At 46.4% G+C, this 22,475-nt stretch overlaps 1 protein-coding gene across 1 annotated transcript in view; it reads left to right on the forward strand.

Moving 5' to 3' along the window:
• The window catches only part of LOC147120676 (contactin-associated protein-like 5), a 665,277-nt gene that overhangs the window by 607,614 nt on the left and 35,188 nt on the right, over positions 1-22,475 (forward strand). The window contains exon 19 of the mRNA XM_085986858.1: positions 7,419-7,637. Within this exon, the coding sequence (XP_085842984.1) occupies positions 7,419-7,637 (219 nt within the window). The remainder of the gene's footprint in view (positions 1-7,418; positions 7,638-22,475) is intronic.

The following is a 22,475-nucleotide window of genomic DNA, read 5'->3' on the forward strand; positions in this document are numbered from 1 at the left end:
AGAGGTTACAAGTAAGTTCACACAAACTGTTGCATGTAATACACCTGATTGTATCTAAGCACCCACAGATTTATTCCCTTACTTTAAGATCAAGCAATAATAAGCCAACTCTACTGATGACTGGACATATGACTTTAACTGGCAACTGACCAAGTTGCCTCTGATTGCAGCAGCGCCGAGTGTCTTAAAACAGCATCTCTTACGTCCTAAAAACCTGGGGCAGGCCCCTCAATGCGTATGTGAGACTCCGCAATGCGTATGTGTCCTAAACTGTGTGACAAATGGTCGGCAGTTGTTTTCCTTTTCTTCTTATCATCTAGTCAGTTAATCAGTGGGCCCCAAGGCCCTTCACACCATTTGCCTGAAGATGTTCCTGTCTTTGTAACGCCCAACGGTTTTGTTCCTGCTCAGGGTCTGTCGGTTCCTTATCTGATTAACAGCTTGCAGCCTTCACAGCTCACAGTTGCGGCAGTTTATTTTACATCTGTTCCGCAGAAAGTCTCTTGGCCTCAAGGAATGCTGGTACATTTAAATTTGGTCAACTTTTAAGTTTGGTCAAGTTACAGCAAACTTTTACAGTAAATGATGTACTCTTACAACAGTTTGGAATTGTTTGGTGATATTTCCTCAGAAAGATGCAGAGAACAAAAAGGGTAACTTTTGAAGTTGTGATTTTAAAAGCATAGTGTCCCCAAACAAGTCTAAAAAAAAAGACTGAGATGATAGATGGTTAAGATGCTAATGAGTAGCTGTGATGTTGTTTTCTCATAAAATATTAATAAGCAATTTGTTTGACCGATTTGGCAATTAAAACCATTTGATTAGAAAGTCCTTCATCTTTTTTTATTAAACTGTGAACAAAGAGATGTGCGATGTAGGCTGGCAGACAGACCTCACAGGAAATCATTTTTAAAGGAAAAGTTGTGAGGGCTTTCGTTGAGACTAAGTTAGAAATACTGAAGCGACACTTAGAAGTCATCTTGCTTAAGTCATGTAAGATGACCCGCTGATGTAGGGAAGTGTGGCGCGTTTGTTATTTTGTGTCGTCGTGCAAAGATAAGTTCAAATGAAGTGAGTCCAATCATAATGGCTGTTCTATATGTTCACTGTACTGTGGGGAGATAAGAGCAGCTGATTGATTCGTATACAGACTTATCCGACAAAGTGTGCAATTCGGTGTTCATTCAGAGAGATGGAAGAAGACACTTTGTGAAGGACATGGCTATAACTATATTGTACACTTTATTGGGTTGCCAAATCGTGCAAGTAGATATAGGACAGTTTAAATCAACTGTCGTTCGAGTGAGACGCTCAGCCCAATTACAGGAGCAATTGATGACACTGAACCCGAAAAAGTAAAGTGGACCAGAATTGTTACCTCCCCCCCCCCCCGCCCGCTGGAAAACATACACAGGTGGATGTCAGGCGAGATCAGAACTGTTAGCCAACAGTGAGACATCACTTAGTAAAACTAAAACTAGAACATAACCAAGATCATGCATTTCCCCCAATTGGCTGTGATGCACTTTGGACACCCTGAAGACATGATAAGGCATAACAATAAAGGCTAGTTCTTTCTACAGGAAACTCTTGTTTAAACAGCACCTAAATATCCGGAGTTCTCTATTAACCGGCAAAATTCTCACTCCGAAAACAACACCTCAATACCCGGCAATGTTGCCGAGTCCAAGTCCAAGTCTCCCGTGGTGGCCAAGTTAGTCAGTGGGGGTAGTTCTCCAAACTGCCACTACTCGGCTTCTTGGCGCTGTCGGAAGTCCGAACACCTCAATAACAGGAATCTGACTCTCCCGCGCTGCCGGTAGTCTCTTCTGATCCGCCATTTTACAGGGGTACTGTGTGTCTCCCACGCTGCTGGTAGTCACTGCATTGCATTACCCTCAATTGGCAGTACTGTACTTAATCAAGCATCTTCCACCATCCATTTAACACAACATTCTGTATACTGTATACTGCACATTTCTTGATTTTTTTATTTTTCTTTGTTAAAAATAGCCTCGGTAGATAACCCTCTCCGTCATCCGGAATTTTTGATCAACCGGCAACACGCCGGTCCCTTCGGTGCCGGATACCAAAGAGTTTCCTGTATTAGCTAACACTTTTCAATGAAGTTACTGCTTGGCAGTGTCAGCCATGGCTCAGCTGAGTCAGAAAGTTGTGGGTTCACAGTCCCCACTCCAGAGACTTGAGCACAGAAATTTAGGCTGACACTATGTTGAAGAAGAGCAGGGGGGTTATCCCCGGTGTCTTGGCCAGTATTTACCTCTCAGTCAACATCACAGACACAGATTATCTGGCCATTATCACAGTGCTGTTTGTGGGAGCTTGCTGTGCGCAAATTGGCTGCCGAGTTTTCCCACATTACAACAGTGACTCCACTTCAAAAAGCACTTCATTGGCTGCAGAGCGCTTTGGGATGTCGTGAAAGGCACTACATAAATGCAAGTCTTTTCTTTTTTTCTTCACTATTTTTAAGGAATCAATGTAACTAGTCCAACTAGTCAATGTTGAGGAGACTGCATCGTGAACAGCTGGGTTAAGATACCAAACACAGGAATTGATCCAAACCAGTTAACCAATGCATTATAAATAGAGCAGAGTGTGATTTCTATCACTTACAGAATCGTACACACACACACGCTAGGCAATTAGCAGGAATGGAACTCTTACAGTGGCTCATTCTGGATTCCTGAAATGTGCTACACTGGAGCGATACATTAATGTAGAGCAGGAACCACTTCTTGCCCGCTAGCTGTCTGGAGGTGTTATTGACAAAGTGGGAATGCTGTGCAGGTAAACGTTAATGAACATTTTGATGAATTTACAATTAAGCAGTTACACCCCATGAATAATTGAAGACGCCGTTTGTTGTCAGCACATTTTCGAAATAAATCACCAGCCACAGATGCTGCATCGAGAAATGAAGGGAGTGACAAACTCTACATCATTCACACTTATACTAACACAGCGTTGCTAGCGGAGAGTTAGAGGAGATGCTTCTTTATAAGATTGGGGGTGTTATTAACACAGCAATGGGGAAACTCTTACAGGAGGTAAGTGTGATGCTTGCAGGAAGACTTTCATTACATTATAGATACAGGTATGTTGCGTTTAATTACTGTAATTAGTATTGGATCCCATGTAGCATTGGTAATGGGTAGCCTGGAGCCTGGTTGTCGATCTTAGCTGCTAACCTGGCCTGCCCCTTTAAAAGCCATTGCTCAAGTACTCCCTGGTCTAAATAGGCAAATCCATATATCATAGCTGCATACAAACTCCAGAGGCAAACGAGTGAATAATTATAACTGCTTGTTAAGTTTTGTCCTCAAGAATTGATGTTAGGAAAGCTGCAGTTATTGTGCATCCCTAATTGCCCTTAAATGATTGCAGGGAGAACCAAGCGGCTTGCTAGGTACTTGATAAAGGGCATTTAGAGTCAACCACATCATGTGGATTAGAATCACTTGGAGGCCAGACTGGGTGCGTTCCTTCCCTAAAGGGCATTAGTGAGCCAGTTTGTTTTTTTTACAACAACCTGGTGTAAGTCAATACATTACCAATTTTTGTAGAATTCATTTCACAACTTGCCGCGCTGGGATTTGATCCCACGACCACTGGGCTCCAAGTCAGAAGAACCCACCATGATATAACTGGGCTAACATGCATTTATGTTAATCTTGCATAGAACCTTGGTTAGACCACACTGTGAACAGTTCTGGTCACCATATTATAAAAAGGATATAGAGGCACTGGAGAAGGTGCAAAAAAAAGATTTACTAGAATGATACCAGAATGGAGAGGTTGTAACTATCAGGAAAGATTGAAAGAGAAGACTGAAGGGTGACCTGATTGAGATCTTTAAAATTATGAAGGGGTTTGATAGGGTAGGCATAGAGAGGATATTTCCACTTGCAGGTGAGACCAGAACCAGGGGTCATAAATATAAGACATTCGCAATTAAATTCAATCGGGAATTCAGGAGAAAATTCTTACTGGTTAGAATGTGCAACTCGCTACTACAAGGAGTACAAAAACAAAGTACTGCGGATGCTGGAAATCTGAAATAAAAACAGAAAATGCTGGAAACACTCAGCAGGTCAGGCAGCATCAGTGGAGAGAGAAACAGAGTTAACGTTTGAGATCGATGACCTTTCATTCAGAACCGGAAAAAGTTAGAGATGTAACAGGTTTTAAGCAAGTACAGGGGCAGGGAAAGGGGGGAGGGGAGGAAAGAACAAAAGGGAAGGTCTGTGATAGGGTGGAAGGCAGGAGAGATTAAATAACAAAAGGGATGATGGTATGAGGCAAAAGGAGATGGTAATGGAACAAGTAAAGAAAAAAAGAATGGGTCTAGAAGAGGTGTAAATGGGAATGGCAGAATCATCAACAGCTGCCGTCTGAAAAAATGGGGGCAGAGTTCATGGTCTGAAATTGTTGAACTCAATGTTGAGTCCAGAAGGCTGTAAAGTGCCTAATCGAAAGATGAGGTGCTGTTCCTCGAGCTTACGTTGAGCTTCGTTGGAACAGTGTAAGAGACCGAGGGCAGAGAGGTCAGAGTGGGAGTGGAGCGGAGAATTAAAGTGACAGGCGACTGGAAGCTCGGGGCCACCCTTACGGACTGAATGGAGGTGTTCCGCAAAGCGGTCACACAATATGCATTTGGTCTCCCCAGTGTAGAGGAGACCGCATCGTGAGCAGCGACTACAGTATACTAGATTGAAAGAAATACAAGTAAATCGCTGTTTCACCTGGAAGGAGTGTTTGGGGCCCTGGACAGTGGGAAGGGTGGAGGTAAAAGGGCAGGTGTTGCATTTCCTGCACTTGCACGGGAAAGTGACATGGGAAGGGGAGTGGGTGTTTGGGGTGATAGAGGAGTGGAACATACATAGAAGCAGGAGTCGGCCATTCAGTGTCGCAGAGAAAGTGGTCCCTTCGGAATGCTGAAAGGAATGGGGAGGGGAAGATGTATTTGGTGGTGGATCATGCTGGAGCTGGCGGAAATGGCGGAGGATGATCCGTTGAATGCAGAGGCTGGTGGGGTGAATGGTGAGGACAAGGGGACCACTGTTGAACTACTCCTGCTCCTATCTTCTATGTTTCTATAGGGATCAAGGGATATGGGGAGAAAGCAGGGACAGGGTACTGAATTTGGATGATCAGCCATGATCTCATTAAATGGCGGAGCGGGCTCGAGGGGCCGAATGGCCGACTCCTGCTCCTATCTTCCATGTATGTTTCTATGTTGTGGTTCTGGAAGGAAGGGGAGGGGGTGAGAGGAGAAGTGCAAGAAATGGAATGGACACGGTCGAGGGCCCTGTGAACCACAGTAGAGGGAAATCCTCGGTTGAGGAAAAAGGAAGATATATCGGAAGCACTAGTATGGAAGGTGGCATCGTCAGAACAGATGTGACGGAGATGGAGAAACAGGGAGAATGGAATAGTTGAGACCAATAGCATAGATGCATTTAAAGGGAAGCTAGATAAGCACATGAGGGAGAAAGGAATGGAAGGATATGTTGATGGGGTTAGATGAAGAGGGGTGGGAGGAGGCTGGTGTGGAGCATAAATACCGGCACGGACCAGTTGGGCCAAATGGCCTGTTTCTGTGCTGTAAATACTTTGTAATCTGCAGCCCTTCCGGCGCTCTCCCACCGTAACTCCAATGGAAGTGCGCTGGGAAGGCGTAGAAATTTAGCCAGGACCCAGATACGTGATGTTTCAGTCTTGCACAGGGACTCCTGCTCCGACTTATTGTAGCAGAGCCAGAGTGAGGACTATCAAATCCTGAAGTTTCCATGTCCCTGGCCTCCCAAAGAACCAGTGGATCATCAATAACAGTGTGCAGTCGTTATCAAGCCATCGGAAGGCAATTGTAGGCCCCAACTAGGGGTCCATGCCAGGATCATGGCCTTAATCACTGAAGGTTTAAGGGATGTAATTCTATTTTACTTTTAATGCAGCCCCCTTACAAAGGGAGCTAAGGGACCAAGAGAATCTTAATTCTGGAAGAGTCCTTTCCCACCATCGAACCTGACAACCAGCATCGCAGTATGCGTCCTCTCGAGCTGCATCCAATCGGGGCACAGCTGCTCAACACTGGACTGCAAAGTAGGAAATCTCCCCTGACCCCAGAACATCTACCAGGTTCAGCAGTGGAGGTTCCCAGCAGGGATATCCTGGTATTTGCAGCAAGGTGCACCTGCCCGCCCCGCTCCAGAGACTTTCAGCGCAAATGTCTTTCTCTTTGTTTGAACATTGTTTTGCATCTGTAGCAAAATGTGACTACTGGCGTGTGACATCTGGAGTGTGACGTCTCTAGTGTGGCATCTGGCGTGTGACATCTGGAGTGTGACGTCTCTAGTGTGACATCTGGCGTGTGACATCTGGAGTGTGACGTCTGGAGTGTGACGTCTCTAGTGTGACATCCAGCGTTTGACATCTGGAGTGTGACGTCTGGAGTGTGACGTCTCTAGTGTGACATCTGGCGTGTGACATCTGGAGTGTGAAGTCACTAGTGTGGCGTCTGGCGTGTGACATCTGGAGTGTGACGTCTGGCGTGTGACATCTGGAGTGTGACGTCTCTAGTGTGACATCTGGAGTGTGACATCTCTAGTGTGATGTCTGGAGTGTGACATCTGGAGTGTGACGTCTCTAGTGTGACGTCTGGAGTGTGACATCTGGAGTGTGACGTCTCGAGTGTGACGTCTAGCGTGACATCTGGAGTGTGACGTCTGGAGTGTGACGTCTGGAGTGTGATATCTGGAGTGTGACGTCTCTAGTGTGATGTCTAGCATATGACATCTGGAGTGTGATGTCTCTAGTGTGACATCTGGAGTGTGACATCTCTAGTGTGACATCTGGAGTGTGACATCTCTAGTGTGGAGTCTGGCGTGTGACATCTGTAGTGTGATGTCTCTAGTGTGACATCTGGAGTGTGACATCTCTAGTGTGGAGTCTGGCATGTGACATCTGTAGTGTGATGTCTCTAGTGTGACATCTGGAGTGTGATGTTTCTTGTGTGATGTCTGGCGTGTGACATCTGGAGTGTGATGTTTCTAATGTGATGTCTGCTAGTGTGACGTCTCTAGTGTGATATCTGGGTGTGTGATGTCTGGGAGTGTGACGTCTGGGAGTGTGACATCTGGGTGTGTGACATTGCTAGTGTGACACATGCACATCAGAAGCAAGATTTTATACATAAATATTAGATAGATGAGCTGAAAATACACCTCCAGCTGCTTATAATAGTTTGCAACAATATGATGCAGCATATGTTTCAGTCACTTTGAGGATTAATTACTGCAAGCATTGTTGATATTATAGAAGTCAATTATGTTTATTTTTTTCAGGGTAGGTACCATAACTGAATAAAATCTTGTGCTGCTTTGTTTGAACTGCAGACAGTAGCAGGTTGGACAAGGAGCTTCTGAAGGCGAACACCTGGGGATTTATCGGCTGTCTTTCTACCATCCAGTTTAATGGGATCGCGCCACTGAAGGCTGCCCTACGTCATCCCAGCACGACACCGGTCACTGTCAAGGGGCATTTGGCCGAGTCAAAGTGCGGCATTTCAAGATCAACTGGCTCAAGGGCGATCACAACAGTGCATCCACTGGCAGGTAATTTCATTTTTTCCACACCGCCATTTTGTTTTAAATGCTTTTACTTAGAGTTACATAGAATGCACAGCACAGAAACAGGCCATTCAGCCGAACTAGTCCATGCTGGTGTTTATGCCTCCTCCCACCCCTCTTCAACTCTATCAACATATCCTTTTATTCATTTCTCCCTTATGTACTTACATAGAATTAGATAGAATTAAATGGAATATACAGCACAGAAACAGGCCATTCAGCCCAACCAATCCATGCCGGTGTTTATGCTCCACTCGAGCCTCCTCCCGTCTTTCCTCATCTAAATCTTTCAGCATAACCCTCTATTCCCTTCTCCCTCATATGCTTATCTAACTTCCCCTTAAATGCATCGATACTATTCACTTCAACCACTCCCTGTGGTAGCGAGTTCCACATTCTCACCACTCTCTGGGTAAAGAAGTTTCTTCTGAATTCCCTGTTTGATTTCTTGGTGACTATCTTATATTGATGGCCTCCAGTTTTGCTCTTCCCCACAAGTGGAAACATTCTCTCTGTATCTACTCTATCAAAACCTTTGATAATTTTAAAGACCTCTATTGGGTCACCTCTCACCCTTCTTTTTTCAAGAGAAAAGAGACCCAGCCTCTTTATCCTTTCCTGATAGGCATAATCTTGGTTGCACCCTCTCCAGTGCCTCTATAACATTTTTATAAAATGGCGAACAGAATTGTACACAGCACTCCAAGTGTGGTCCAACCAAGGTTTGATACAAGTTTAGCATAACTTCTCTACTTATCAATTCTATCCCTCTAGAAATAAGGGATAGAATTGAAGTGCTTGGTTTGCTTTCTTTAAAGCCTTATTAACCTGCGTCGCTACTTTTAGTGATTTGTGTATTTGTATTCCTAGATCCCTTTGCTCCTCTACCTCATTTAGATTCTTAGTTTCCAAGTAATATGTGGCCTCCTTATTTTTTTACCAAAATGTAATACTTCACACTTAATGTGTGTTGAAATTCATTTGCCAATTATGTGTCCATTCTGCAAGTTTATTAATGTCTTCTTGTAATTTGTTGCAGTCCCCCTCAGTAGTTTTTTTTATTCATTCATGGGATGTGGGCATTGCTGGCATTTATTGCCCATCCCTAATTGCCCTGGAGAAGGTGGTGGTGAGTCACCTTCTTAAACTGCTGCAGTCCGTGTGGTGAAGGTACTCCCACAGTGACGTTTGTGGTACAACTGAGTGGCTTGCTGGGCCATTTCAGAGGGCAGTTAAGAGTCAACCACATTGCTGTGGGTCTGGAGTCACATATAGACTAGACCAGGTAAGGACAGCAGATTTCTTTCACTTAAAGAACATTAGTGAACCAGATGGGCTTTTATGACAATCTGGTAGTTTCATGGTCACCATTACTGATACTTGCTTTTTCACTCCAGATTTATTTAATTAACGGAATTACAAATTCCCTAGCTGCTGTGGTGGGATTTGAATTCACATCTCCAAGGATCATTAGTCCAGGCCTCTGGATTACTAGTCCAATAACATAACCACTATGCTACTGTTCCCTAGTTTCTTGAGGTAGGTTCGAGCACCTCTGAGATCTTGCTTCAAGTCCTGTTCAGACTGATGAGCTGAAAGCCTCTGCTCTCCGTGGGTTGTAAGGGCTCGAATATGAAACGCGATTTTGTCTAAGCCCAGTTCCAGGTGCACTTTCATAAACCAAAACTGTCGAGAACTGAGCACGAATTCTACGCTAAAGTTGCAGACTCGCTCAGACGGACCACAGGGGTGGCACATGTGGGAATTGGTCACGTTTACACTGGTTTAAAGGGTCCGCTTTTAAAGCTGGGGTTAGGAAACATTACGTGCGAGGAAAACCTTAATATGGAATCAGTTCCTTCCCTGATACCCTGGTCCGTGTTTCTATCGCCCCCAACAGCCGCTCCTCTTCGCCCGGCACCGTCCTATGCGAGTGCTGGAGATGTGATACCTGCCCTTTCACCTCTCCTGACCTGCTGAGTGTCTCCGGCATTTTCTGCTTTTTTTTTAAATTTCAGATTTCCTGCGCCTGCGGTATTTTGCTTTTGTCTTAACATGGGAGGGCTCGATGCAGGCACGCTGAGCAAAAACAAACAAAAACAATTTCCATATCCAACCCGCAGCTTTGGGAGTATTACAATTCAACATTGGCCCTGGGTTTCCGATCGGAGGGCGGGCAGATGCCTCCGATCGGCAACAAAAATCTACGAACCTACCTGCTGGTGCCGGAGATACGGAGGCTCCCGATCCTGGGCCTCTCCTCTTGGAAAGGCGCAGAGGCCCGTGTATCCCAGGGGCGCAGGCGGTCCGCAAGCACCCCTAGGATCACGTGGACCAGGCGAACCAATGGAAGAAGGGAATCCCCCTTCATACTTTTGGCAGTTCCGTACGCACAGAACTGTCAAAAGTATGAATGGGGATGACTACAAAAATGCACCAACGCACTGAAATAAAGAAAGAAAAACCATTACGTATAAAAAATTAATTAAAATGGCATTTAATTAAATATGTTAAACAAAAATTTAATTTTTTTATATATGTTTTAACGGGGCTTAATATAAACTTACCTTATTGGACGGGGCTTTTAATTTATAAGTGAGTGATAAAATCTTATTTTTCTATTTTTTTAAACACTTATGCTGGTAAAAGTAGGCCTTACGCTGCTTTTACCAGCTGTAAGAATTCCACGGCCTTTCAGCGGGCGGAAGTTGAGCGAACAGCGCAACTCTCCACCGCAGGGGCGCATTTCTTGGGCATGCATTAGATCTGTCGAGAGAATTCTGGACAGATCGCAAGTTCCGGGTACAGCTTCACAAGCCTAAACCTGGAACTTGCGCGGCCCCTACGGGCGCGTACCCACCTCGTACGCACCTGTGGAGGTCGCAAAATGCGGGCCATTAACTTGAAAGAAAAGGCATTTTGCACAAGATTGTTTTACATTAACACGCCACCGGCGTTAACGCCATGAGCCAAATAAGGTTAAAAAAAATCTTGAAACATTACGATCAGTAACGTATTAATGGCCCAGAAATTCATGTCTGGGGCTTCCCGCGGGTGCAAGCCCCCGACCTGCACTTACCTTGTGCACCAGCCGTTGAGCTGTGGGCCCGCGTGGAATTCTGATCCTGGGCCTGCTCCAACTGCCGGCGCATAGTGGAGATGGTGATAGGATTAGTGGAGACAGGCTTTCACACCTAATCTAGAGCCGTCTTTTGTCTCCACTAGTCCTATCACCATCTCGTCTCGTTTTGAATACCTCTTAATGTCTCTTCACTTCTCTTTTGTTCTCTCCCAGCCTGGCCTCTTAATCTATTTCATTTCCTGTGCTTCTTTAGTCTTGACAAAGGGTTTGACCCGAAACATTGACTCTATTTCTCTCTCCACGGATGTTGCCTGGCCTGCTGAGTTTTTCCAGCATTTTCTGTTGTTATTTCGGATTTCCAGCATCTGCAGTATTTTGCTATCATTCTATCTTTTTATCTCTATTATACTGCACAAGGAGAGCCTTGTACCGACTCTTATTTCTTCACTTGGTGTCCACTTGGTCCTTGCCCACAGCAGCTCAGCTCAGACCAGCTTCCTGTTAACCCCATTCCGGCTGCTGCTTTCTGCTTCCTGTTGTGTCTGTCCAGATTCTTGGCGTCCATTTTCTGCTCGTTGGTTGTTGCCTTCTGCCTTGTCTGCTCACAGCCGACCGGGCCTGTGAAATTATAATTCTCACTTAGTATGATTCTCACTTAGTTCCCACTTAAGCCCTTACCCCCATAGTTCAAGTCTGGCCAGTGAAATTGTAGCGCTGCATAGTCCACTCCTCTCACCTACAACATGGCTTGTGTTGTGCAGGTGAACTGTCAGCCCTGTAATTTCCTGATTTCCCCTGACATTGTTTTACATTTTCCCCGTGACAAATTACTTGCCTTAATGATCACTCGTTCCAAACTGCATAAACTGAATGATTAGCTCTGGGCTTTGCAGACCCCGAGCAGTTCGGTTGCTGTTTCCCTATTGCCAGCAGATGGCAGCGTGCAATAACCTAACCCTGCCAGCAGCTCCGAAAGCTCTTGGCTAACCAGGCAAGACTATCCAGGCGAGCCAGAGCATGGGTCCCCCACTTTTGACTTTGCTAATAGATTTTGCGAGTATATCTGTGCCGCGGAACATGTCTAAATGTATGGGTTCGCCCGTCACCGAACTTCACGAATCCTTAATGCATCTCTGCACGGGCAGGCCTGACTGTGTGATCAGGTGTTCCCAGCCAGGAGTGTCGCGTACAGGGGGGGCACCACTTGTAAAGTTCCAGGGCCATGGTTTCCTGGTTCACGTGTAAGCCTTTCTCTTACTATTGTTCGGACCTCGAGAATTACGAATAAGCGTAACAATGGCAGACAAGTATGTGATCAATAAAATTGGTCTTTATTCACACTACAGTTCAAAATTCAAGCGTACGTTGCAATCAATATGCACCTGATTTACCCGTACATAAATGTTCTCCTTCTCTTCTTAGACAGTTCCTCGGAACCGAGGATGACTTGCTTCCACATTAAAAATGAGTTCGCAGGTGACTGATTAGTCCAATGCGGGACCTACAGTCTCTGTCACAGGTGGGGCATACGGTGGTTGAAGGGGCGGGTGGCTGGGGTGCTTGTGTTGACGTGCGCTCCTTGCGCTGCCTGCGCTTGGCTTCCGCTTGCTCCCGGCGAAGAGACTCGAGGTGTTCGGTGCCTTCCCGGATGCTTCTCCTCCACTTTGTGCGGTCTTGGGCCAGGGATTCCTAGGTGTCGGTGGGGATGTTACACTTTTTCAAGGAGGCTTTGAGGGTGTCCTTGAAGCGTTTCCTCTGCCCACCTGGGGCTCTCTTGCCATGTCGGAGCTCCGAGTAGAGCGCTTGCTTTGGTAGATTTGTGTCTACATAAATGTAGCCCCCAGCAACTTACACGCTACCTCCGGGCGATTTATAACCCAAGTCAACCATACATAAAAGTACCCTTGAACAATATCTAAGCTCTATGTCCGACTTTCATACATACAGGAAATTTTCGATTTACCGGCACCTAAATAACCGGAAATCTCGGTTAACCGGCAAAATTCAGGAGCAGGTTCAGGTAAGTTTTTTATTTCATATTGTACTTGCCTTCCGCCATCTGTTGTTGTGCAAGGGTGTGGCTGCAGCTGTTGCTAAGCTACAGAGATGCTTGGAACTTGTGGCCATTGTTCTGAACCTGTTGCTAAGTAACAGGGTTTGTTGCTTTATACGGAGCTCTGATCTCTCCGTATCTTTTACTATAGCCTTCGGTTATCCGGAATTTTTGATGAACCGGCACCACGTCGGTCCCGTCGGTGCCGGATAAAAATAAGTTTCCTGTACTCCTTTATCTCTGGCTGATCGGTCCAGAGAGAGTCGTAAGTTGAAAAACATAGACTGGCTAGCTTTCTTTGTTCCTCTGTTCTTTCTTTCTTCTTTCTTCGTTCTGAATTTCCCACCTCTGGGTCACTTCTGTTATAGGGCCTTTCTGCCGGCCCCACTCGTATACCACTGTCTGCCACAACCCCCCCCCCGATTGGTCAGTCTCACTCCAAACCTTCCCTGATTGGAGTTCCTTCCGCATGATACGTTCATGTTCCTATGAGGTGTGTGTGGGGGCGGGACTTCCTCGTCACTCATCTTTCTTCTTCCTGTCCATGCGGCCTCACAAACAAAGGACCATATGCTGACCGCCAGGCAAAGGACCCCCTGCTGACTTCCGCCATTTTGTGTCTTCACAAACAAAGGACCACGCTGACTTCCTAGTATTCCTTAACCATTTCACAATTCGTTCTGAACTTGGATCTCCACACGGCAGCAGCGGTTTTATTACAGTTTCTGGAATCTTACACACGCATGCTGCGAGTGTCCGCTCGGAGAAACCCGCCCTGCTGTTTTTAACGCCGGTCTTACGCCCTTTGCGTGAAACAGGTTACATGAAGTGAGTAAATTCCTGGGTAAGGACAGCACAGGCGGTAACATAATAGGAGCACGTTAGGTGTTGGTGCACGGACTTCGCCGATTGGATAGTCCACTCTCAGTTTGGATTCTTTTCAGCAAAGTCAGTGTGAGGATGTGTGGAGGCAGCACAAGAAACTGCAACAAATTGGAAGATGTTCATTTATTTGTTTTATGCAGGGGGGAGGGTTAAGTTATACAACCTAGCACTCCCGACGGAGAGGTACCCGTCTCGGGAGCACTGGAAAGTTTCGCGTTTGCCGACTCTCTTTTCCTCCCATTCTCAAATATGCCGTTAACATGGCTTCTGCCCTAAACCGTGTCCCCTGTAATTCTTGTTGGGGCCATGTGCCCCCCCCCTTTAACGGGCTACGTGGCCCATTCAAAATACCTTGCGAGCGTGGTTTTTCTGTTTAAAAGTCGGCCACGTGGGACCTTCAGCGAGCGGTGTGGCCGCTTAAGGGGAACATTGGTGCTAAGCCCTATGTGTGCTGGTATGTGAAATTCTGCGATAGCATGCATCTTGTATCACCTGCAGTAATTTTGAACTGCCCCCACACAACATGGATAGTTAGGATACAAGCCCTCTGATGTATGTGCAGGCCTAATATGGTGCCTGAACATGGGGGCCACTTTCACTGCTTGATTACCAACTTAACGACTAAATTAGAATAACAACGGCAACCTGCCTTTATATAGCGCCTTTAATCTAGTAAAAAGTCACAAGATGCTTCGCAGGAGCGTAATCCGACAAAATTTGACACCGAGCCAAACATTAGGACAGGTGAGGAAAGGTCTGGTCAGCGAGGTAGATTTTAAGGTGCGTCTTAGAGGTGGAGGGACTTCCAGGGCTTAGGGCCTAGATGACTGAAAACACGGCCGTCAATGATGGGCGAAGGAAGTGGGGGATGTACAAGAGGCCAGAGTTGGAGGAACGCAGGGATCTCGGGGGAGTTTGTAGGGCTGGAGCAGATTACAGAGATAGGGGGGCGAGGCCACCGAGGGATTTGAACACGAGGATGAGAATTTTAAGAGCGAGGCATTGCGGACCGGGCGCCAATGTACGCCAGCGAGCACAGTGGATGAATAGACTTGCTGCGAGTTAGGATACAGGCAGCCGAGTTTTGGGTGAGCCGAAGCTTATGGACGGCGGGAGGCCGGCCAGGCAGGAGAGCGTTGGAATAGTCGAGTCCGGAGGTAACAAAGGGCCTCGGCCACTGCCGGCGCAAATCGTGAAACGAACCGACAAGAAATCAAGGAGCTCACAGCTGATGATGTACCTTGCCCCAAGGCTTCGGAAAAATCTAGCTCCTGAAGTTTGAAAAGGATTGATCTAGCCAACATTTCAGTATGGTTAAGAGTCTGAGCAGTAAGTTAGGAGCGAGGAGAGAGGCCATCTGGAGTTTTATTACCCAAATAACCAGAGAAGGGAGATAAGGAGAATTTCTTTTTATGCAGCATGTTACGATCTGGAATGCACTGGATGAAAGGGCGGTGGAAGCAGATTCAATGGTAACTTTCAAAAAGGAAATTGGATAAATACTTGAAGGGGAAATGTTGCCGGGCTATAGGGGAAAGAGCAGGGGAGAGTGGGACTAATTGGACAGCTCCTTCAAAGAGCCGGCACAGGCACGATGGGCCGAATGGCCTCCTTCTGTGGTGTATGATTTTATGATTCTAGTTAAGAAATTGGTAGGGAAGATTAATAAGGTCAATTGGTTACAATGGAGGTCATCTTCACCTTCACCCTTGGGCGGTAATCTGCTGGAGCAGATTGTCCTCCCATTGTAGAACCCGACTGATTTTGATGAATGGAAATGAAAATGACGCGGGTTCTCTATAACGGACAGCTGACCTCCTCCACCAGATTAGTGGCCGACGGTGAAGGAGAGAATTACCATCAATCCAAAGTGCTTCTAGAAAGGAAAGTGATTGTGGGTGGAGGTGGGTTTAAGATCCATCTTAAAAAAAAGAAGTGGTAGGCTTTTTGGGCCAAAAGGCAACCCTCTAAATTCTCATTTTCTCATCACGAAAATATTGATAACTGGCTTTACTTTCCGTGCATCTCCATAAGGTCACGACAGGTACATCGTTCTGCAGCTCACACACATACAATGCTGGGAGAAATTGAACTGACAAATTTGATGTGGCCTTTGCCTTCTACATTTTAATCTGGCTTGGAAAGTTAATTTAACGTTTTCAAAATGGATTCTGGTGACTGTCACATGACAGCGAGATGAAATGAACATCAACTTGCATCAGTTTATTCGCTTCAAATCATTCTTCATTTGTAACCATGCCCTTCATTAATCCATTGTAGGCACTTCTGTGTCACCACTTTTGGCTGAAACTGTATATATTTTTTTATATAAAAAAAACTCTCACCTAATGTGTGTTATTGAATAGAGGCTTATGAAAAAATACATTGAATTTCATAAGCCAGCATTCCATGTCTGCAGGAAGATATTGAAGCTGGATTGCTGACACACAGTTTATGGAAGAATTATGATTTAAGTTTAAGGTGCACCATAACATGGCCTATCGTTACTTATGTCCTTCGCTCCACCAATGGCGGCCGTGCTTTCAGCTACCATGGCCTTAAGCTCTGAAATTCCCTCCTGTAAGATCTTAATGATCTCTGAGTTCTTGGACAAGACACCAGTAGGCAGCAGCCAGTATGTTTGAGCAATAGATCAAGATTTATCAAGCTTACAGCGTAATATACTTAACATTAGGCGATAGTTTTAATGAGTAGCTCACAGCCCTTGGTCTCTGGAACCTCTCGGACACAGATGACGTCATCTTTGTTCCTTTGTTCTCGCAGTAAGTCTGTGTAAAGTTGTTCTTTGAGTATCAAGGTTTTCTTATCAAAAGCTGGTTTGGCCAGTGTCCATATATGGTCTTTAACAAAATCAACTTTTTTAATTGGTTCAAATGGTCAAAATACCATTGTCACTCAGACTAAGGTAACATCCCACCTTTCCAGTGTTTATCTGTCACCCCTATCCTGCTGTCTTGTTATCTTGTTTATAGTTTTTCACCCCATTGGAATTTACCATATCTCTTTCATTACCTGCCTCCCTGGTACAAGGCCTTTATACCAAGGGCCCATATCAGCGCTGTTTCACTAGTCTTGAGGTATCCAGACTATCTCACTTTAATCTACCAGATAAATACCTTATCTCCATGCTCTCTCTCATTTTATGTCCTCATACTAATTATTTTTAAAATATCTTTGCAATTAGTTTTGTTAAGCGAACTCTAATTTCTACTTAGCATCATAATATGTTATTTAGCAATTTAACCTTCACTCGCAGCCTGTGTCTGTTTGTTATCAAAACTTAGTCAAAACTGCTTTTGACGGTCTTTGCAGCTGCATTTTGAACAAGTCTTAGCTTTTTAGTTACCCAGGAGTAATTGTGGGTAATATTATTTGGTCAGTGGCTACACTTGAATTTATATGTATATGATTCTCATCTAATAAATATCTCTAAATATCAGCCTTTCGTACAAGTCCCTACCTCGAGGATGAAATGTTTTAAACATTGATTCCTCAACTACTTCAATCTATTCTCTGACTAGTGTTCCTGCAAATTGGAGTCCTCTAATTGAGGGGAACGGAACGCTTCTCAAATGAGGTTTTATCCCCCTTTTCATTATAGGCCTGGGTGCTAACTATGACACTCCCAGGGGCTGACCCCTTATTGTCATGGCTGAGGGACACCCCGGGTCTCCCCAACCATCATGTCGGCTGTGCTGATATGTCTTGCCTTCTAGTGCGTCCCAGTCTATCCTTTCTCCTCCGCCCATTGCTCCTATTGCTGCATCATACGATCGGGCAGTAACGGTCCTGATCTGACCCCTTACTTAAATTCAATTCACTGTTCCGGTGTTCCAATTCTGCCCCGCCTGGGGTATCCTCTGTTTCTTCAGATCTTTCCTAATCTTAGCCCACCTGGGGTCTCCTCTACATTGCTTCTGATCTTCTCTTTCGGTGTGCTCAATTAATTTGTTAGTGCTGGTTAGTCATAGGCATGAGTACCCAATTGGCTTATGTATCAAAGTCTTGCTACACAGGTTACACTATCAAATACACTATCATTACAAGTTGGAGAACTACCAGAGCGTGTGAAATAATATGAACCTAAGAGTGTGCTGATGTATTAAGCCCAATATCCCACCACTGTGAATCGTCCCTTATGCTGTCAATTTCAATATCTATTCTCGAGTTGTCTTGCTCCAAAACATAAAAATCTTTAGGGAGGAGTTCAGTCGCATCATGAGCTCATGAAGCCCTCAGACAAAAGGGGAATGTAGTATCTGAACTGTGTCACATAATTGTATGGCTCATACTTAATTATCTCATTTACTGTCAGTTTCACTTGAGCATAGATTTTGATATTGAGTAAAACGTGTTGGTTGATGGACAAGTCCTGTTAGACCCGTAAAGCATGGTAATTGCAGTAGTAGTGACACAGGAGGCACCACCAAAACCACCTCATACTGGATTCGTACTGGTTTTTCCCAAGCTCTGTTACCTACAAAACACAATTATTACAGTCACTGTTCTGCCCTCGCAACGCGATTCTATGCAGAGCTAGACAGATAGCGAACAACTCGATATCTTCCAATAAAATCACAAGGCTTGACTTTTCTTGTAACGCTTTACTGAACGATTCTAATTGTAAAACTGAAATACAACACAGAAATGGAAGCACACATTAGTATACAGGCGCATAACTGATATGTATACACAGATTTAGGTACGCCTGAGCAACACAGTACATTTAGTAAACTGGGAGGCATTCTCTTTAAATTAGCCCTGTACATAGTGTATGAAAATACAGCTACTAGTTAATCAGCTAGACAGAGAAAAGTTACAACTAAACATTTTCTACAACATACAGTGCACATTAATCATCCATAGCATTCTAAAATACTTACAGACAAACAATTTCCAAGACTCAAGCATGGGGACAATACAACTGCCCGGAGCCTGTGCTGCTGTAGGAGCACCGTGGTGTAGGTCTGTGTCCCAGCGAGGACTCCACGAGGACTACGTAGCAGTCCTGTGGGGAGCGTGATGACCTCATCACGCTCGGTAGCGTTGTCCGCGCTTGGGGCGTCACGTGATGCGCGTGGTCGCGTTTCTGGCCGTGGAGGCCGAAGTCGGGAGCGGGAGCTGGAGGCCAGGCTGAGCCGATGCTTGCCGCGGGAGCGGAAGATCGCGTCGCTCCCGGCGGCTGGTAGATGCGGCCGAAGACGCTAGGCCGGGCTGTGCCGGCAGCCTTTCTGGAAGGCCGAGTCGGGCCGGCAGCCGCCTCACGCACGTCACGTCGTACGTGCCGTGACGTCAGCACGCTACGTTGTACGTGACGTGACGTCAGCACGCTAAGGCGCGTCTTAAAGGGGCAATGGCCCTAAAAGGTAAGTTAAAGGGGCAACGGCCCCAACAGGTAGGTTATACATATATAAGTAAGTTAAATACATACAGTGAGGTTAAGTTAGAGGGAGAGGCAGCACACTCCCCGCTTGGTACAATTCCATTGTACCACTACAGATACAAAATAAACCTGAAGAAAACGTCCTTTGGCTGCAACATACTCAGAGTCCGTTCTCTAGGTTACTTCAGAAAGGAGGATCTCTGAGACTGGCCTCAGAAACACTTTGATAGGCCCCTCCTTGACAATCTTCACCTCCACCTTGCGGACCCTCTTGTCCCTGGTCGGCAGAGTTTTGACAACCAGGCCCACTGGCCATTCATTTCTGCGTGCTTGGCTGTCTTTCAGCAAGACAACGTCTCTCACTTTGACGTTTGGCTTGTCTTCTGTCCATTTCCTACGGCTCTGTAGGGTGGACAAATACTCTCCTCTTTGCTTGGGGAATGTCTGTCCCTCTTCAAGACATTTGAATTCCTCCTTGAAGACATCATGCTGGACAGAGCGAATGATCACACCTTTGGCTTGTGAAGGCTCACTTGTGCTGGATACTTCTTTAGAACATTTCCATCCTTTGCATTCTATGTTGTCCGAATTCCCCTTGAAGGATGCTGCTACATGAATGAGTCGGGCTGTGGTTCGGCAGAGTGTTCTCCAGCTTGAGAATCGCTCGAAGCTTTGTGAGCCCAACTGAGATTCTGAGGCTTTGGTGACCAGGGTCGTAACTTCAGGCCGAATCTCAGTATCAGCTTCAGGCTCCACAAGGGTGAAGGGATTGGACTCAGGAGTCTCCTCTGTGTTGACATTAGACAGGAAAGAGGGGCCCGAGAACCAACTGCTTTGCTGTAGGTGTGCTGCTGGTATAGACCTGGTAGCATGGTCTGCAGGGTTCAGGTCCGTGGGGACATAGCACCACTGGTCAGGGTGAGTGGATCGTCTGATACGAGTCACCCGGTTGGAAACATACACGTAAAACCTTCTTGTGGAGTTGTGGATGTAACCAAGTACAATCTTGCTGTCCGTGAAGAACTTGACGGCGCCCACATCGATGTCAATCTTGTCTCTGATCAACTGTAGGTTCCATTTTGCTTCTTTTTCTGGGAGGAGTGGAGCATCCCACTCACTCTGATCCGATGAGAGTTCCCGTACTAATGCTTTTCCTTGCATTGTTATGGGAGCTACGAACCCCAAAGGGTCGTACAAACTGTTGACTGTGGACAGGATGTCTCTCCGTGTGAATGGCCTTTCTTCGCGGGACACCAGGAACGTGACGCTGTCTGTTTCCAGGTTCCAGGAGAGCCCCAGGCTCCGTTGAAGGGGGGGAGGATCCACTCCAAGGTGCAAATCCTTCAGATCCTTGGCACGGTCCTCTGCAGGGAAGGCTTCCATCACCTGTCCACTGTTCGATGCTACCTTGTGTAGTCTCAGGTTGGGCTCTTTCCATGACCAACAACTTTCAGGACGGCCATCTAACTCCAGAAGGCCCGAACTCAACAACTCTCGGCGGATAAGGCACCCAGCGAGGTCCTGTGTACCCTGTGGCTCGGGTGAGGACTGCTTGGCTGGATTGGCCGAGTGCTGTGGAGGTCTCTGTAGGTAAGTCTTGCTTGTTTCTTCTCCTTTAAGCTCAGTGTCTCCAAAAACAGGCTGTTTGCTACTGTGTTGAGTAGCTGGTTCTGCGTTGAGATAGTTGGATGTTTCCTTGGAGAACAATTTGGAGTGTTGTTGGACACACTCACTTGTACGTTGCACTGGACTGAGGGGCTGTCCCAGAACATATGTTTCCTGGCTGGGCTCCCCGCCTTCGTTCTCCTCACCTTCTTCATAAGCTGCGGCTTTAGCGGCAGCTCTCTGGCTTTGGAGAATGTGGAGACTGGCAGCGAGGTCAGCTCTCTGCTTCATAACCCTAGCTTCTTTTTCAGCAAGGGCCGATTGAGCCTGGGCAGCTTTTGCCTTGGCACGTGCTTTGGCGGCTGCAGAAGCTGTCGATGACGACGGTCTGCTGGACTGCCGAGATGATCTAGTGGATACTTTAGAGGACTGTGCTGTCTGCTTCATCACACTAGCGTCGAGGTCAGCTCTCAGCTTCATCACACTAGCGTCGAGGTCGGCTCTCTGCTTCATAAGGTCAGCTTTCTGCTTCATCATACTAGCTTCGAGGTCAGCTCTCTGCTTCATCACACTAGCGTCGAGGTCGGCTCTCTGCTTCATAAGGTCAGCTTCTTTTTCAGCGAAGGACAATTGAGCCTGGGCAGCTTTTGCCTTGGCACGTGCTTTGGCGGCTGCAGAAGCTGTCGATGACGACGGTCTGCTGGACCGCCGAGATGACCTAGGGGATACTTTAGAGGGCTGTGACTTGGCATCGTTTGCTAGGAGAGGCTCATGCTTCTCGCTTGACTGGTCGACGTCCTCTAGGGTATATTGTTTTCCTGAGCGTAGACTCATGGTAGCTGAGTGGTATCTTCCTGCGCTTGAGCCCGCTGTGCTGTTGTCTTTTTACTGTTCTGCCCTCGCAACGCGATTCTATGCAGAGCTAGACAGATAGCGAACAACTCGATATCTTCCAATAAAATCACAAGGCTTGACTTTTCTTGTAACGCTTTACTGAACGATTCTAATTGTAAAACTGAAATACAACACAGAAATGGAAGCACACATTAGTATACAGGCGCATAACTGATATGTATACACAGATTTAGGTACGCCTGAGCAACACAGTACATTTAGTAAACTGGGAGGCATTCTCTTTAAATTAGCCCTGTACATAGTGTATGAAAATACAGCTACTAGTTAATCAGCTAGACAGAGAAAAGTTACAACTAAACATTTTCTACAACATACAGTGCACATTAATCATCCATAGCATTCTAAAATACTTACAGACAAACAATTTCCAAGACTCAAGCATGGGGACAATACAACTGCCCGGAGCCTGTGCTGCTGTAGGAGCACCGTGGTGTAGGTCTGTGTCCCAGCGAGGACTCCACGAGGACTACGTAGCAGTCCTGTGGGGAGCGTGATGACCTCATCACGCTCGGTAGCGTTGTCCACGCTTGGGGCGTCACGTGATGCGCGTGGTCGCGTTTCTGGCCGTGGAGGCCGAAGTCGGGAGCGGGAGCTGGAGGCCAGGCTGAGCCGATGCTTGCCGCGGGAGCGGAAGATCGCGTCGCTCCCGGCGGCTGGTAGATGCGGCCGAAGACGCTAGGCCGGGCTGTGCCGGCAGCCTTTCTGGAAGGCCGAGTCGGGCCGGCAGCCACCTCACGCACGTCACGTCGTACGTGCCGTGACGTCAGCACGCTACGTTGTACGTGACGTGACGTCAGCACGCTAAGGCGCGTCTTAAAGGGGCAATGGCCCTAAAAGGTAAGTTAAAGGGGCAACGGCCCCAACAGGTAGGTTATACAT

The sequence above is a fragment of the Somniosus microcephalus genome, chromosome 4 (genome assembly GCF_052327205.1).
Source record: "Somniosus microcephalus isolate GS21.2 chromosome 4, FLI_Smic_1.0, whole genome shotgun sequence".
In the NCBI taxonomy this organism is placed as follows: Eukaryota; Metazoa; Chordata; class Chondrichthyes; order Squaliformes; family Somniosidae; genus Somniosus; species Somniosus microcephalus.